The 17,647-nt window shown below is 44.8% G+C and overlaps 1 protein-coding gene across 1 annotated transcript; it reads left to right on the top strand.

Moving 5' to 3' along the window:
* The first annotated feature begins 11,883 nt into the window (after positions 1–11,883).
* Positions 11,884–13,060, top strand: LOC100273752 (uncharacterized). Its single transcript, NM_001148160.1, is given in 2 exon segments — positions 11,884–12,134; positions 12,235–13,060. Coding segments are annotated over 2 exon segments (762 nt in total). The 5' UTR covers positions 11,884–11,922; the 3' UTR covers positions 12,785–13,060.
* Positions 13,061–17,647: the final 4,587 nt, after the last annotated feature.

The raw sequence follows: 17,647 nt of genomic DNA, 5'->3' as shown, positions 1-17,647 counted from the left end.
TACCTTTTAAGAGTAGAGAGTGCCCTCAAAGTGGTTCTACTTTTAAGGGCTCGTGTTAGAGATGCTCTAGTTAGAGGCTTGGCTAGTAAATCAGCTCACCTATTAACCTTATGTTGGTTGAGTAGTGCTAGTTTTATTAAAACAATAATAAAAAGAACTAACTTCTTTTGACGAGGTAGAATATATTGATTTTAATGACCAGACATCGAGTTGATACAAAGTCTTTAAAACCTCTCTCCCAACCTCTGCATAACAAGATGCACATAGCCTAAACAGTCTTATGACAGCAAGCACACTATAGTGATAGTCGATCCGTGGATTAGAACTCCACCCATGCGCCTGGAAAAAAGGCCTTGGCCACTTGCTCCAACCGAAGCGTAGCTTCCATAGCTGCAGATCGTAGCTCCTACTTATATAGCACAACCCATAAATGTAGCTAATGGATGGTAGAGAAGATAACCTACAAAGAAGTTAATGTGATTTTTTGTTCTGAAAACTAAATCATTCTGACATAACCAGAGTGACCAAATAGTGGTTGTTGCTCCTAGTAGGACAAGACTTCTAAAATCTTTTGTGAAACCCACTAGCTAATTCCCCAACATATAGGGAACTCCAGAGGGTTTAGGGATACCTATAGCGAAATGAATTAAGTTCCAAATCATTCGAGCGAAATGACATTCAAAAAAGTGCCTAATTGTCTCATCCTTGTGACAAAAGCAACATGTTTTGCTTCCCTTCCAATTACGTATAGCTAGATTATTTCATCCTTGTGACAAAAGTGCCTAATTTGTAGTCCATTTATTTTATTTCATTTTAGTCTCTAAATTATCAAATATAAAACTAAAATAAAGTTAACAATTTGTAATACCCAAATCTGTAAATCTTACGATAAGAGAATATTTCCTTTATTTATATGTGTGTACCATCTCTAGTTACTATCACATGTGAATAAACACCATCAACAGTGGATTTAATAACCAATAACACCTAAATAAGTCATGCATCATGCTGAGTTTTTATTTGATTGTGCATTTATAAACAATGGTAATATCAATAAAAATATAATTATGTTAATATTGTGATTTGAGACCTAATTTACAATCCTAGAAATTTGAGAAGCGAAGGAAAACTACTATACAAAATAAAAACAAAAGGTGGGATAAATAAAACCCTGCTATGATGGTTTGACCAAATTGCACAATTAAAATGAGTTTAAATTCGCAAAAAAAAGTTTGAATTCAAATTTGGATTTAAAGGAATTAAGGACAAAAGAAAACAGAAAATAAAACCAAAAGGAAAAGGGAAAGGAAATAGAAAACGCAGTGTGGGCCTAAACCACCGAGCTCGGCCCATTGTTTCATTCCGGGCGGCCCATCCCACTCCAGCGTTTGCGTAGCCAGGCTGGGGATCGGGGTGCCGACAGGTGGGACCCTCGGGTCAGCCTCTCGAGCTCGTCAGTTCTTCCGTTCCTCGCTGACTTGTGGGCCACGGTGGACAGGAGCCTCCGCTTCCCAGCTAGCAACGAAGTCGCTCTCGTTCCGGACTCGCCGCCGTGGATCTCGGCGTTCGTGTAACCGATTAGGGTTGTGTGGCGCAGTTCGGGCCATCGGGTACGATTAAATAGGTTGCCCTCCACTAGTCCGATTGGTCACCACGAAGTGCCCTATATCGTCCGCGCCGCCAAGCTCGGGTACCAGGAGGGGGCAGGATCTCATCGGAGTGGGCTGCTTCATCGACGGGGCAATTGCGGTACCATAAAACACGTCGTCGGCCGCGTGCGGGCACCGGGAGCTTGGGGCGGGCCGAATTGATTGCTGGGACGTCGGGGAGGAGTTCGTCGGCAACAAGAGTCATCGTGCGTCCGCTCGGCGTGGTGAACAACACTTCTGCACGCTCGATTCATGGTGAGTACCTAATCCACCTATTCGCAATGTCTCCCGCACCGCGTATCAGGTCTCGGATTGGAATATAATGCACGTTCGGGCATTGATTGTGTGGCTCCGGCGATGGCTCGCCGTGGCCACTGGGCGGCGCCGCCGTCGGGAGCCCTGGGTTGGCAAGATAGACAGGAACCGTCGATCTCCTGGTGAATGGATGAGATTAGTTCCCGGGGATCGATTCGATCTGGACCGTATATTGGATCGAGCGGTTGAGATGCGTTAGGCTTCATAAAAATCTAGGCCATAGAATCCCGATCCGGCGGTGGCGATCGTGTAACGTTTCGGGCCACTCTAGATCTAATCCGAGGCTCACATTTTTGATCCAACGGCTAGAACCCACTCATACCCCTTCAGCCTTGCACTCTTTCATAAGAGTCCCTGTGGTCTACTAAAATAAACCCGCGATCCGCATGATAGAAACCTGTGTCTTGCGGATTTTTGCGCCAGAGACCCTGCTATTCTCAGATATTGAGGCCCAATCCAGAACATAATAAAATCAGAGAAATTAATTTATAAAAGGATTTTTAATAGAAAAATAATTGCTAGAACTTGTAAAATTCATACTAACTCCAAATTAATCCATTCCAATTCCTATAATTTTGTAATTTTATCCTTTATCACCTAGAGCCTCTGTTATGTCATGAAAACAGTAAGAAATTTATTTATCACTTAATCCTATTTAAAGCACATAAAATCTTTGAAAATGCATAACTTAAATTATATAACTCCAAAAATTATGATTCCTGTTCCTAAAATTTTATGTTATTATGTAGAATATCTCTGTGTATTTTGTTTACATGCTTGGTGTAATGTTAATTTTCCCTGTATCCTGTGCTTGTTTGTATTGTGGCGAGTAGAAGAGCCCGTTGTTGAGGATCCTGGTGAGCAGCAGGTTGAGATAGCTGAGCAGGAGCTCATTGAAGGCAAGTTGTGCCCTTGACCACTTTTTACCCAATAATGTTCTCTAATTATCATTCACTCATGCATAGGTTAATTTTGATGGGACCCAATAGGTCACCCTAGATTGTTTATCTCATTACCTTGTTTACCCCTGAATCACTTGGGTAGTTTGCTATTGCTATACATGGTTTTGGGATAATCATTTATTATATCTATGTTCCAATTATTCTTGTTATTCTGTTTATGTTCATGTTGAGATCATTAATGTTAATTGGAACATAGAGCTTAACTTGAGAACCACGTGCCACCACAAGGGTTTAATGGGACGCCCTTGGCTGATTAACTAGGAAAGCTAGTGGAAGACTACCTTACCCGAAAGGGGCAAGGGCAGTAGGGGAGAGGTCAGTGCGGGGAGGTCCCTGGTTGATTTTGCTGCGATGGCGGTCAGCCAGGAACCCTGTACTGGATCTTCCCATAAACTGTAGCGGGTTTTCGGAAGCTAGTGGAACTTTGTAAAGGCCTCGTAGTGTTGCCCTGCCGCGCTTCCTAGGTAGAGGTGTATGGGATTCATGACCCCTTGGCAGATGGGTAACATGACTTGTGGGTAAAGGGTACAACCTCTGCAGAGTGTAAAACTGGTATACTAGCCGAGCTCACGGTCATGAGCAGCTCAGGACTCTCTGATGTTTAAATTATGGAACTTAAATTCAATTTTGTCATTTGCATTGCATGGGTTTGTTATTAATTTGTTCTATTACTTTACTTATGGTTTGGTATTTACTTACACTTAGTAACTGCTAATAAAATTTTGACCAACTACTTAAAAGCAATGCTCAGCTTTAACCCCTATCATTGATCAGCCTTACACTTCACATGAGCTCCCACCTTTGGTGAGTTCGTGTCACATTATTCCCCACAACTTGTTGAGCGATGATCATGTGTGAGCTCACCCTTGCTGTCTCACACCCCCCCCACAGGAGATGATCAGGTGGTTCAGGAGGAGCCACAAGGCGAGGAGTACGATCTGATCTAGGTGGCGTTTCTCAGTTGACATTGGCGCCGACGATCCTTAGTTCGTTTTATCTTTATTATTTTATTTTGTAATAAGTCTTCCGCTATGTAATAAATACTCTGACGTTATTGACATTTATCTCTATACACTCTGTTATTATATGTGTTGTCTTCTTGGCGCATGTATGAGATGCACTCGGCTTTGTCCTTTAAAGCCGGGTGTTACAGAAGTGGTATCAGAGGAAATGTTGACTGTAGGACGAAACCTAGATAGAAATGGACAAAACCCTTACCTACTTATCTTACTCTGATTCATTCCATACTTATCTTATCTTGATCCTGTCTCACCTTCTATTGTTCCACTCTGATCATTCTTACCTTTTCTACTCTAAGACAAGACAGATTTCACACCTTGGAATCCCTACCCCTATGACATTCTTAAGAGTTAGGGAAGCCTAAGACAAAATTAAAACTATTTTCTCTATTTAAAAAAAATGTTGGTTGATTGTGCTGATGATCAATGCCTGATTTGCTTCTTTGATTGATTGAAACATTATAGTTGGGCATCTTAGCATGTACCACCATAAGGTAATGTATTAGCTTTAGTAGGTGACACACTAATCTACTTAGCTAATAAATCCCCCGCAATAACATGCTTCGTAATTACATGCCTTGTCTACAATCCTTTCTTTCGTACCCTGTGTCTCTAACCCAGATGGGCTACCCCTATAGTGTTAGAAGAGAGCACTATAGACATGATCCTTAGTATGTCATGGTTAAGAAAGGCAAAGGCAGTCTATACACTATGCTAAGGGAACCGTAGAACTCACCAGTTCCAAAGAAGAAAGATTTGAAGTTAGAATTGCAGTAGCTACCGCCACCAGACTAGCGGCATTCTTAGTAGATGAGAAGTTGGTGGGTGACAACATCCGTGCAGTTAGGGATTTCCCGGATGTCTTTCAGAGGAGTTACTAGGAATGCCACCAGATATGGAAGTTGAGTTTGTCATTGATCTTTTACCTGTAACTGCCCCTATTTCTAAACGACCATACAGAATGCTTGTAGAAGAGTTAAAGGAACTTAAGAAGCAACTAACGGAATTACAAGAGGCTAGTTACTTACGTCCGAATTCCTCACCTTGGAGAGCACCGATTTTGTTTGTAAAGAAGAAAGATGGGTTGTAAGGGATGTGCGTGGATTATAGGTCCCTTAACGATGTCACTGTGAAGAACAAGTGTCCATTACCCCGCATCGAGGATTTATTTAATCGGATAAGAGGTGCAAGAGTATTCTCAAAGGTTGATTGGGCTACCATCAAATGAAGATTAGGCCATCGGATATTCCCAAGACGGATTTCTCGACTCGATATGGATTATATGAGTTCACCGTTATGTCGTTTGGACTAACTAATGCACCAGCCTATTTTATGGATCTGAAGAATAAGGTGTTCATGATTTGGACAGATTCGTCGTGGTTTTTATCGACGATATTCTTACTTATTCCAAGAGTGATAGTGATCATGAGGAACATCTGAGATTGGTGCTACAGAAGTTATGAGATAATCAACTCTACACCAAGTATAGCAAATGCGAGTTTTGGATTGGTGAGGTGCCATTCCTTGGACATGTCATTTCTAATGGAGGAATATCAGTGGATCCTGCTAAAGTAAAGGAGATAGTGGCGTGGAGCATACCCACTATAGTTACGGAGATTCGGAGTTTCTTAGAACTTGCAGGATATTATTGGAGATTTATTGAAGGATTCTCTAAGATTGCCAAGCCTATGACCTCACTTCTGGAGAAGGGAAGAGAGTTTAAGTGGGACGAGAAGTGCCAAGATAGCTTTGATCAATTAAAGAAGAGATTGAGGTCACCACCAATGTTGGTTATACCAGATCTACAAAAGGGATTTGATATCTATTGTGATGCATGTGGCCAAGGCTTAGGATGTGTGCTTATGCAAGAAGGACATGTGATTGCTTATGCATCTCGTCAGTTGCGGAAACATGAATTGAACTACCCCACTCATGACTTGGAATTGGCAGCAGTTGTGCATGCACTTAAGATTTGGAGACATTACATTATGGGAACTAAGTGCCAAGTATACACGGACCATAAGAGTTTGAAGTATATATTCACTCAGAAGGATCTCAACCTTAGGCAACGCCGTTGGTTGGAGCTTATTAAGGACTATGATTTGGAGATTCACTATCACCCGGGCAAGGCAAATTTGGTTGCAGATGCCTTGAGTCGCAAGGAGCATGTTCATTCAGCTATTGTTGCCCAGCTACCCGATGAGATTGTTGAGGATTTCAGGAGACTTAACCTGGGGATAGTTGCTCATACTGAGGGAGTTACTATTGATGTGGAACCTACTTTGGAGCAAGAGATCCGCAAAGGACAAATTGGTGATGCTAAAATAAAAGAGATTAAGGATCTGATTACTGAAGGTCGAGTTCCGAAATTTACGGAAGATGAGCAAGGCACTATATGGTTCAAGAACAGGATGCGTGTTCCTGATATTAAAAGCCTTCGAGAGACTATTTTAAAGGAGGCCCATGACTCGGATTATTCTATTCATCCTGGTAGTACCAAGATGTATCAAGATTTGAAGCGGAAATATTGGTGGTATGGATTGAAAAGAGATGTGGCTGCACATGTGGCTATGTGCGATGTATGTCAAAGAGTTAAGGCTGAACACCAGAGGCCAGCTGGACTATTGCATCCACTGAAGATACCCGAGTGGAAGTGGGAAGAGATTGGTATGGATTTTATTACTGGATTGCCTCGCACCCAGAAAGGATATGATGCTATATGGGTGATTGTGGATAGATTGACTAAAGTGGCTCACTTTATTCCTGTCAAGACTACTTATAAGGGTTCTCAGCTAGCAGAGTTATATATATGGCTCGGATTGTGTGTTTGCATGGAGTGCCAAAGAAGATCGTGTCTGATCGAGGTTCACATGTTACCTCAAGATTTTGGAGAAGCTTTCATGAGAATAGGAGTACGAAGTTGAATTTTAGCACAGCTTATCACCCTCAGACTGATGGACAGACTGAAAGGACTAATCAAGTATTGGAAGATATGTTGAGAGCATGTGCCCTTCAGCATGGAGGAAGTTGGGATAAGAGTCTACCTTATGCTGAGTTCTCATATAATAATAGTTATCAGGCCAGTCTGAAGATGTCACCTTTTGAAGCTTTATATGGGAGGAAGTGCAGGACTCCTTTGTATTGGGATCAGACTGGAGAAAGACAGTTCTTTAGACCTGAACTAATTCAAGAAGCAGAAGAACAAGTCCGTATAATTCAAGAGAATTTGAGAGTGGCTCAAACCAGACAAAAGAGCTATGCTGACAATAGAAGGAGACCACTGGAATTTGAAGAAGGAGATTATGTGTACCTCAAGGTGTCACCACTTCGTGGAATGAGGAGATTTAAAGTCAAGGGCAAATTGTCCCCTCGCTATATTGGACCATTCCTGATCTTTAGGAGAGTTGGGGAGATGGCATACCAACTTGAGTTACCTGCTAGTCTATCGGATGTGCATAATGTGTTCCACGTGTCCCAACTGAAGAAGTGTCTCCGTGTACCTGAGGAACAGTTACCAATGGAAGAGCTCGGTGTTCAAGGTGATTCGACTTACACGGAGTACCCGATCAAGATTTTGGATACTTTGACTCGGGTTACGAGAAATAAGGTGATAAAGATGTGCAAAGTTCAATGGAGCCACCACGGTGAAGATGAAGCAGCTTGGGAAAGAGAAGAAGAGCTTCGTATAGATTTTCCCCACCTTCTCCCTAGATCTTCTTAAATCTCGAGGACGAGATTATTTTTAAGGGGGGTAGGATTTGTAATACCCAAATCTGTAAATCTTACGATAAGAGAATATTTCCTTTATTTATATGTGTGTACCATCTCTAGTTACTATCACATGTGAATAAACACCATCAACAGTGGATTTAATAACCAATAACACCTAAATAAGTCATGCATCATGCTGAGTTTTTATTTGATTGTGCATTTATAAACAATGGTAATATCAATAAAAATATAATTATGTTAATATTGTGATTTGAGACCTAATTTACAATCCTAGAAATTTGAGAAGCGAAGGAAAACTACTATACAAAATAAAAACAAAAGGTGGGATAAATAAAACCCTGCTATGATGGTTTGACCAAATTGCACAATTAAAATGAGTTTAAATTCGCAAAAAAAAGTTTGAATTCAAATTTGGATTTAAAGGAATTAAGGACAAAAGAAAACAGAAAATAAAACCAAAAGGAAAAGGGAAAGGAAATAGAAAACGCAGTGTGGGCCTAAACCACCGAGCTCGGCCCATTGTTTCATTCCGGGCGGCCCATCCCACTCCAGCGTTTGCGTAGCCAGGCTGGGGATCGGGGTGCCGACAGGTGGGACCCTCGGGTCAGCCTCTCGAGCTCGTCAGTTCTTCCGTTCCTCGCTGACTTGTGGGCCACGGTGGACAGGAGCCTCCGCTTCCCAGCTAGCAACGAAGTCGCTCTCGTTCCGGACTCGCCGCCGTGGATCTCGGCGTTCGTGTAACCGATTAGGGTTGTGTGGCGCAGTTCGGGCCATCGGGTACGATTAAATAGGTTGCCCTCCACTAGTCCGATTGGTCACCACGAAGTGCCCTATATCGTCCGCGCCGCCAAGCTCGGGTACCAGGAGGGGGCAGGATCTCATCGGAGTGGGCTGCTTCATCGACGGGGCAATTGCGGTACCATAAAACACGTCGTCGGCCGCGTGCGGGCACCGGGAGCTTGGGGCGGGCCGAATTGATTGCTGGGACGTCGGGGAGGAGTTCGTCGGCAACAAGAGTCATCGTGCGTCCGCTCGGCGTGGTGAACAACACTTCTGCACGCTCGATTCATGGTGAGTACCTAATCCACCTATTCGCAATGTCTCCCGCACCGCGTATCAGGTCTCGGATTGGAATATAATGCACGTTCGGGCATTGATTGTGTGGCTCCGGCGATGGCTCGCCGTGGCCACTGGGCGGCGCCGCCGTCGGGAGCCCTGGGTTGGCAAGATAGACAGGAACCGTCGATCTCCTGGTGAATGGATGAGATTAGTTCCCGGGGATCGATTCGATCTGGACCGTATATTGGATCGAGCGGTTGAGATGCGTTAGGCTTCATAAAAATCTAGGCCATAGAATCCCGATCCGGCGGTGGCGATCGTGTAACGTTTCGGGCCACTCTAGATCTAATCCGAGGCTCACATTTTTGATCCAACGGCTAGAACCCACTCATACCCCTTCAGCCTTGCACTCTTTCATAAGAGTCCCTGTGGTCTACTAAAATAAACCCGCGATCCGCATGATAGAAACCTGTGTCTTGCGGATTTTTGCGCCAGAGACCCTGCTATTCTCAGATATTGAGGCCCAATCCAGAACATAATAAAATCAGAGAAATTAATTTATAAAAGGATTTTTAATAGAAAAATAATTGCTAGAACTTGTAAAATTCATACTAACTCCAAATTAATCCATTCCAATTCCTATAATTTTGTAATTTTATCCTTTATCACCTAGAGCCTCTGTTATGTCATGAAAACAGTAAGAAATTTATTTATCACTTAATCCTATTTAAAGCACATAAAATCTTTGAAAATGCATAACTTAAATTATATAACTCCAAAAATTATGATTCCTGTTCCTAAAATTTTATGTTATTATGTAGAATATCTCTGTGTATTTTGTTTACATGCTTGGTGTAATGTTAATTTTCCCTGTATCCTGTGCTTGTTTGTATTGTGGCGAGTAGAAGAGCCCGTTGTTGAGGATCCTGGTGAGCAGCAGGTTGAGATAGCTGAGCAGGAGCTCATTGAAGGCAAGTTGTGCCCTTGACCACTTTTTACCCAATAATGTTCTCTAATTATCATTCACTCATGCATAGGTTAATTTTGATGGGACCCAATAGGTCACCCTAGATTGTTTATCTCATTACCTTGTTTACCCCTGAATCACTTGGGTAGTTTGCTATTGCTATACATGGTTTTGGGATAATCATTTATTATATCTATGTTCCAATTATTCTTGTTATTCTGTTTATGTTCATGTTGAGATCATTAATGTTAATTGGAACATAGAGCTTAACTTGAGAACCACGTGCCACCACAAGGGTTTAATGGGACGCCCTTGGCTGATTAACTAGGAAAGCTAGTGGAAGACTACCTTACCCGAAAGGGGCAAGGGCAGTAGGGGAGAGGTCAGTGCGGGGAGGTCCCTGGTTGATTTTGCTGCGATGGCGGTCAGCCAGGAACCCTGTACTGGATCTTCCCATAAACTGTAGCGGGTTTTCGGAAGCTAGTGGAACTTTGTAAAGGCCTCGTAGTGTTGCCCTGCCGCGCTTCCTAGGTAGAGGTGTATGGGATTCATGACCCCTTGGCAGATGGGTAACATGACTTGTGGGTAAAGGGTACAACCTCTGCAGAGTGTAAAACTGGTATACTAGCCGAGCTCACGGTCATGAGCAGCTCAGGACTCTCTGATGTTTAAATTATGGAACTTAAATTCAATTTTGTCATTTGCATTGCATGGGTTTGTTATTAATTTGTTCTATTACTTTACTTATGGTTTGGTATTTACTTACACTTAGTAACTGCTAATAAAATTTTGACCAACTACTTAAAAGCAATGCTCAGCTTTAACCCCTATCATTGATCAGCCTTACACTTCACATGAGCTCCCACCTTTGGTGAGTTCGTGTCACATTATTCCCCACAACTTGTTGAGCGATGATCATGTGTGAGCTCACCCTTGCTGTCTCACACCCCCCCCCCCACAGGAGATGATCAGGTGGTTCAGGAGGAGCCACAAGGCGAGGAGTACGATCTGATCTAGGTGGCGTTTCTCAGTTGACATTGGCGCCGACGATCCTTAGTTCGTTTTATCTTTATTATTTTATTTTGTAATAAGTCTTCCGCTATGTAATAAATACTCTGACGTTATTGACATTTATCTCTATACACTCTGTTATTATATGTGTTGTCTTCTTGGCGCATGTATGAGATGCACTCGGCTTTGTCCTTTAAAGCCGGGTGTTACACAATTTAGGGACTAAAATGAAAAAAATAGAGAGACTAAAAATTAATCTCTAGAAACCAAACATCCATTTAGTCACCCCACTTTAGTCACTATATTTGCTTTTTTAGGTACTAAAAGTGACTAGTCAGCCTAAACCAAATGGGACAAGCATTAATTCACTGTGCAAATTCATAGGTCCAACTTGCTGCTAGCATCCATCGTCCAGCTTGCTCACACGGCTATTGAGGACGGCATTAAAGAGGAGAATGGTAAGATGTATAAAAATCCACTTTTAGTCGGCACTAAACTTTAGTCACCCTATTTCAGTCATTATGTTTGGTTTTTTTACAACTAAAAGTGACTAAGGTTCTGAACCAAACGGGCCGAAAATATGCTCACAGTTTTACCTCCCGACAACATTCTCAAAGATTTATTTTTGCTCACTCGAATTTGTGTTGTTCCCTTACATTTCCCAGTCTGATTTATCGAAGTACAAAAAATAGAGAAGATAAAATAAATAAATAAACAAATAAATATTCTCTCTCCCTCTCCAAGTCACCGAGCTGAAGCCTGAAGCATATGCCATCTACAAATCCAAATCCAAATCCAAATCCAAATCCAAATCGGCAAATCGCAATCGCTGGTACAGATGTCTATATACGATGGAGAAGTTCACAGCCCGGCCCAACGCCGCAACGGAACGCTGGTCCACGGGGATCGGAGCCCGGTAGCAACAGGCATAAAGCACCAGCAGGCAGCAGGCCTAGGAGGGCCCCGGCCCGGGGGTGCGCTGTGTCCACGTGGCGTTCACCATTTCGGCAGAATCCGATGGCGCGCGCTCCTCATTGGCCGGCGCTCAATCCATCCAACCGCCGCCGAGATTTCCTTCCCGCGGGCGGATCAAAACTTGTGGCTGCCCCGTGCCGCGGCGCCGCTATTAATAAAAAATCTGACGACGTCCTCCTTCTCCTGCTCCCTTCAACGGACTTGACCACTAAAAGCTAAGCACACCCCCGGCCATGGCGCTCGCGTCCACCTCCGCCACCGCGCCCGCTGCCGTGCTCAAGACCCCGTTCCTTGGCGCCAGGCGCGCGCTCGCCAATGCCGCCGCGCCCAAGCCCGCGCCGCGCCGCGCGCTCCTCGCCGTCGCCGCGGCCGCCGCCAAGAAGTCGTGGATCCCCGCCTTCAAGAGCGACGCCGAGTTCATCAACCCGCCCTGGCTCGACGGATCGTAAGTCTTTTCTTTTTATATTTATAATTTATAGCTGAGACGAGGAGGTGGGGAAATGGAGCTCGAAGCTGACCGTGACGCCGCCGCCGCGACTTTGCAGGCTCCCTGGCGACTTCGGGTTCGATCCGCTGGGGCTGGGCAAGGACCCGGCGTTCCTCAAGTGGTACCGGGAGGCGGAGCTGATCCATGGGCGGTGGGCGATGGCCGCCGTGCTGGGCATCTTCGTGGGGCAGGCCTGGAGCGGCATCCCGTGGTTCGAGGCCGGCGCCGACCCGGGCGCCATCGCGCCCTTCTCCTTCGGCTCGCTGCTGGGCACGCAGCTGCTGCTCATGGGGTGGGTGGAGTCGAAGCGGTGGGTGGACTTCTTCAACCCGGACTCGCAGTCCGTCGAGTGGGCCACGCCCTGGTCCCGCACTGCCGAGAACTTCGCCAACTTCACCGGCGACCAGGGCTACCCGGGCGGCAAGTTCTTCGACCCGCTCGGCCTCGCCGGCACCGTCAAGGACGGCGTCTACGTCCCCGACGTCGAGAAGCTCGAGCGGCTTAAGCTGGCCGAGATCAAGCACGCCCGCATCGCCATGCTTGCCATGCTCGTTTTCTACTTCGAGGCCGGACAGGGCAAGACGCCGCTCGGCGCGCTTGGCCTATGATCTGCATGCTGCCGCCCACGACGTGTGTCGTATCATCAGTCATCCTGTGTGGCTGTGTGTTTGACTGTTTGTGCTCATAGATCGATCGAATCCACCGAGCTAGTTCTCGATTGCGAGCGTCGTGGTACGGCTGCATCGGATCAGACGCATCCAACAAAATGGGGGAGTTTTTTTTTTGTTCTTCTTCTTCCGTGTATGTACCATGTAGTGTATAGTAGTCTGGATCGATTCATGGGACCAATTAAGGCAGAATGAGTGAGCGAGGGACATTTCGTTACATTAATCTCTCATTCCGCCTTGCTGAATTACTATCGTCTTTCAGAAACATGGCGATATTCCTCCGAAGACCAATTCATGAATCACTAGAAATTCAAAGTTAACACGGTAAGATCTAGATGACTAAATAAAGATAAATAGTCTATAGAATTATTTTAATGTCATGAGATACTAGAGCAAAGCTAAATAGTATAACCAACAGGATGATAAAAATGATGATACAGTATAACAAAAAGGAGGGGACAATATAGTAGCATTCAATTTAGGTTGAGAAACATCTAACTTTGCACAAGAATCTATAGCAAGATCCACCAAACTCAAGCCAAGATAGTTGAGAACAACCCAACCATAGTGCCAATTGTGAGAGTTTGTCCCATACGACTCTTATTCAAATAGGCGTTTGTCTCTAGGCCAGGACTTGTAATCTTGTATACCATATACACTCAATAATCCATGTAAAATCGTTATGTGTCAGTCTCTTGATGTCACGACCTCAAAGACGCTAGGACTCACTTCTCGCTACCCAAGCAATCATACCTCAAATAGATTTGGTGCGATGGTATATCTGCTACGATAAACTCCCAACGCCAAAATTCTAGACTCGCGACGGTGTAGATTTAGTAGTCCCCACTTACATTAGTGTTGCTTTAAAAAAAAATACTCCCTCCGTTTCTTTTTATTAGTCGCTGGATAGTGCAATTTTGCATTATTCAGCGACTAATAAAAAGAAACGGAGGGAGTACCTTTGAACATCCGATGTTATCCATTTATGATACCTTAACTTTAAGTGTTTAATCATACATTTGTAATTGTCAATTGCAATTAAGTTGATTCTTTCGAGTTCTTAAGTGTGTTATTTATTTCATAGACAGAGATTAACTTCTTTGGCGATGTTTCAGAGGAGTTATAGTGCTAAAATTCTAGAGATGGACTCATTTAATTTAAAGCCGGATCGTGCTCCACCAAAATGATAGCCATCTCCAGTTTAGTTCTCAATGTTTTCAAAAGGGCTTGCGTTTGCGACCAAAATTTACTCTGGAAAAAAAATCTGGTATACCAAAATAGATAAAAAGTTTATGGATTTAACAAGCCAAATTCGAGAGATTGAAAGTATTAACCCGACTCAAACAATATCGGTAGTAATAACCATCCTTACCTCATCACCTGGCGCTTTCTCGAAACGCATCGTATCGTGTGCTCAAACCGGTACCGTACTCACATGCGCATATTAAATCTCGACCATCTATCTCCCATCCAACGACAGCCGGCAATTTTGCGAAATACTCCTTCCACCTCTCCCCACCTCCCTGTGCAATTTTCGCGAAAACCCCCCTGGACGCTTCAGCTAGCAGGCAGCGTGACGCTTCAACTAGCAGGCAGCGTGATTCTTCTTCCTTTGCCTATCGAACTGGACACAGGCAACGAAGCGCCGCCCACGATCACACCATGGACACACCAACAGATGATGTCCCTGGCGCCGTCCTAGTGCAGGATCGGCTGCAGGTCGCCGCCACCACCGACCGGCTGCAGGTTGTCGTCGCCGACCAAGCGCAGGTAGCAATGCCCCTTCTCCACCTCTCTCACACTGTGGCAGGAAGACATTGTGACCTCTCATTTTGGTCGTTCATGACTAGGGAGGCCAAGTTTCGAAGGAGATGAACAATTTGGCAGCTCGTCGCCTCTCATTTGATGTTTGGTTAGATGAACCACATGTTACATCAGTTGATTCATCTTCTCACAGTTTAAGTACACCAACAAAGACTTCATATATTCCCCCAATGGTTAGCTGAGAACACTTTTGTTCATTATTTTGGCATGCACAATAATACTATATAGTTATGACAATAACCAACCCTCGTCTTACATTGCAGTATTCGTATTTCAAACCTATATGTGCGGATGAAACGAAGCCTGTTGTTGGGATGTCATTTGATTCTACGGATGATGTGGAAGAGTTCTACAAAGCATATGCGAGAGAAGGCGGATTTTCAGTTCGGGTTGGTTCCCAAAATTTGTCTCTTGATGGTCAAATTGTGAACAAGCGGTATTTGTGTTCAAGGAATGGTTTCAAGAGGAAGAACACAACAGATGTACCCACTAAGAAACAGAAGAACATTGCTGAGTCAAGATGCGGATGTGATGCACATATTTATGTTAAGCTGGGTACAGATAATGAAAGGGAAATATGCCCTTGGGCCATTTCTAAGTATTTTGGTGATTGAGTGCAAACACAAGTGCTTAAATGTGAATCTATGCACATGGATGAACAAAGTGCAAATCACAAGTAAAGGTATGTTTCTAAGCCTTAGTACATTGATTTTGTGTACTAATATACTTGTCTAAGTGTTAGAAACAGAAAGAAGAAGAAAAGAAAAGAGGTGCAAAAGACTTGGCTGTGTACAGCCAAGACTCAGCTCTGTCTGGCACACCGGACTGTCCGGTGGTGCACCGGACAGTGTCCGGTGCGCCAGGCTGACTCGGCGTGAAGAGGCCGCTCTCGGGAATTCACCGACGGCGTACGGCTATAATTCACCGGACTGTCCGGTGAGCCAACGGTCGGCTGGGCCAACGGTCGGTCGCGCGATCTGCGCGAGACATGTGGCCGGGCCAACGGTCGGAAGGGGGCACCGGACTGTCCGGTGTGCACCGGACATGTCCGGTGCGCCAACGGCTCCCAGATCTGCAACAGTCGGCAACGGTCGGCTGCTCCGTTTAAGGAAAGAAATCGGGCACCGGACAGTGTCTGGTGTGCACCGGACTGTCCGGTGCACCCGACGACAGAAGGCAAAGATGGCCTTCCAGTTTTGCTCTCAACGGCTCCTAGCTGCCTTGGGGCTATAAAAGGGACCCCTAGGCGCATGGAGGAGATAAGCAAGCAACCTTAGAGCATTCTTGATCATCCACACTCAGTCTTTGCGCATTCGTTCGTCATTCTAAGTGATTCGAGCTCCGTTCTAGTGAGAACTTTGAGATAGTCCTTTGAGCTCGATTCTTGGCCGTGTGTGTGCGCATTTTGCTGTGGATTTGTGTGTGTTGCTTCTCTTCCTTACTCCGTGCTTCTTTGTGAACTTCAAGTGTAAGGGTGATAGACTCCAAGTTGTGGAGATTCCTCGCGAACGCGATAAGAAAAGAAAAGCATAACACTGTGGTATTCAAGTTGATCATTGGATCACTTGAGAGGAGTTGAATGCAACTCTCGTCCGTTGGGACGCCACAACGTGGAGTAGGCAAGTTTTGTACTTGGCCGAACCACGGGATAAATCATTGTGTCTTCTCTGTGTTGAACTCTTTGTAGTTATCGTATTGTGCAAGATCTTCGCTCTAGCCACTTGGCATTAACTGTGCTAACGCTTAATCAACGTTTTGTGGCTTAAGTTTTTAAGTTCTACAGGATCACCTATTCACCCCCCTCTAGGTGCTCTCAATTGGTATCGGAGCCGTTCTCTTCAAGAAGGGACTAATCGCCCGAAGAGATGGATCCTAAGGGAAAGGGGATGGTGGTCGACAACAACGAGAAGGAGTCTATCTTCAACGAGCCGAAGAATGACAAGTCTACCGACTTGGGCTCAAGCCACAAGCGCAAAGATGGGAAGAAGAAGAAGACAAGGCGCATCAAGGAGATCGTCTACTACGACAGCGACGAATCCTCTTCTTCCCAAAAGGACGACGACAACGACTACAGGAAGACGGTCAATTCGAACTTTTCTTTTGATTATTCTCGTATTCCACATAGTTCGAATTCGCATTTGCTTTCCATTCCTCTTGGCAAACCTCCACACTTCGATGGGGAGGACTACGAATTTTGGAGTCACAAAATGCGTAGTCATTTATTCTCTCTCCATCCAAGCATATGGGAGATTGTAGAGAATGGAATGAAATTTGATTGCTCGGATAGCCCTATGTTTATTAATGAACAGATTCATAAGAATGCACAAGCTACTACTGTGTTGCTAGCCTCTTTGTGCAGGGACGAGTATAATAAGGTGAGCGGCTTGGACAATGCCAAGCAGATATGGGACACCCTCAAGATTTCTCACGAGGGGAACGACATCACCATGCTCACTAAAATGGAGTTGGTGGAGGGCGAGCTTGGAAGGTTTGCGATGATAAGGGGCGAGGAGCCAACCCAAACATACAACCGGCTCAAGACCCTTATCAACAAAATAAGGAGCTATGGAAGCACGCGATGGACGGACCATGACGTCGTCCGACTATTACTAAGGTCCTTTACCATCCTTGATCCTCATTTGGTGAATAATATTCGTGAGAATCCCAGGTACACCAAAATGTCGCCCGAAGAAGTCCTAGGAAAATTCGTCAGCGGACGAATGATGATTAAGGAAGCAAGGTACGTGGACGACGCCTTGAATGGACCGATCAACGAGCCGCAACCTCTTGCTCTCAAAGCAACAAGAAGCAAGGAGGCGCTACCTAGCAAGGTGGCACAAATTGAGGCGGACGGACTTAATGATGAAGAGATGGCTCTCATCATCAAACGCTTCAAGACGGTGCTAAAGGGTCACAAGGGACAGCCAAGCAAGACCAAGACAAAGGGGAAGCGCTCATGCTTCAAGTGCGGTAAGATTG

The sequence above is a fragment of the Zea mays genome, chromosome 2, assembly GCF_902167145.1.
Source record: "Zea mays cultivar B73 chromosome 2, Zm-B73-REFERENCE-NAM-5.0, whole genome shotgun sequence".
NCBI lineage: Eukaryota > Viridiplantae > Streptophyta > Magnoliopsida > Poales > Poaceae > Zea > Zea mays.
Note: the sequence above shows the minus strand (reverse complement) of the source record. Positions and strands in the feature narration are given on the sequence as shown.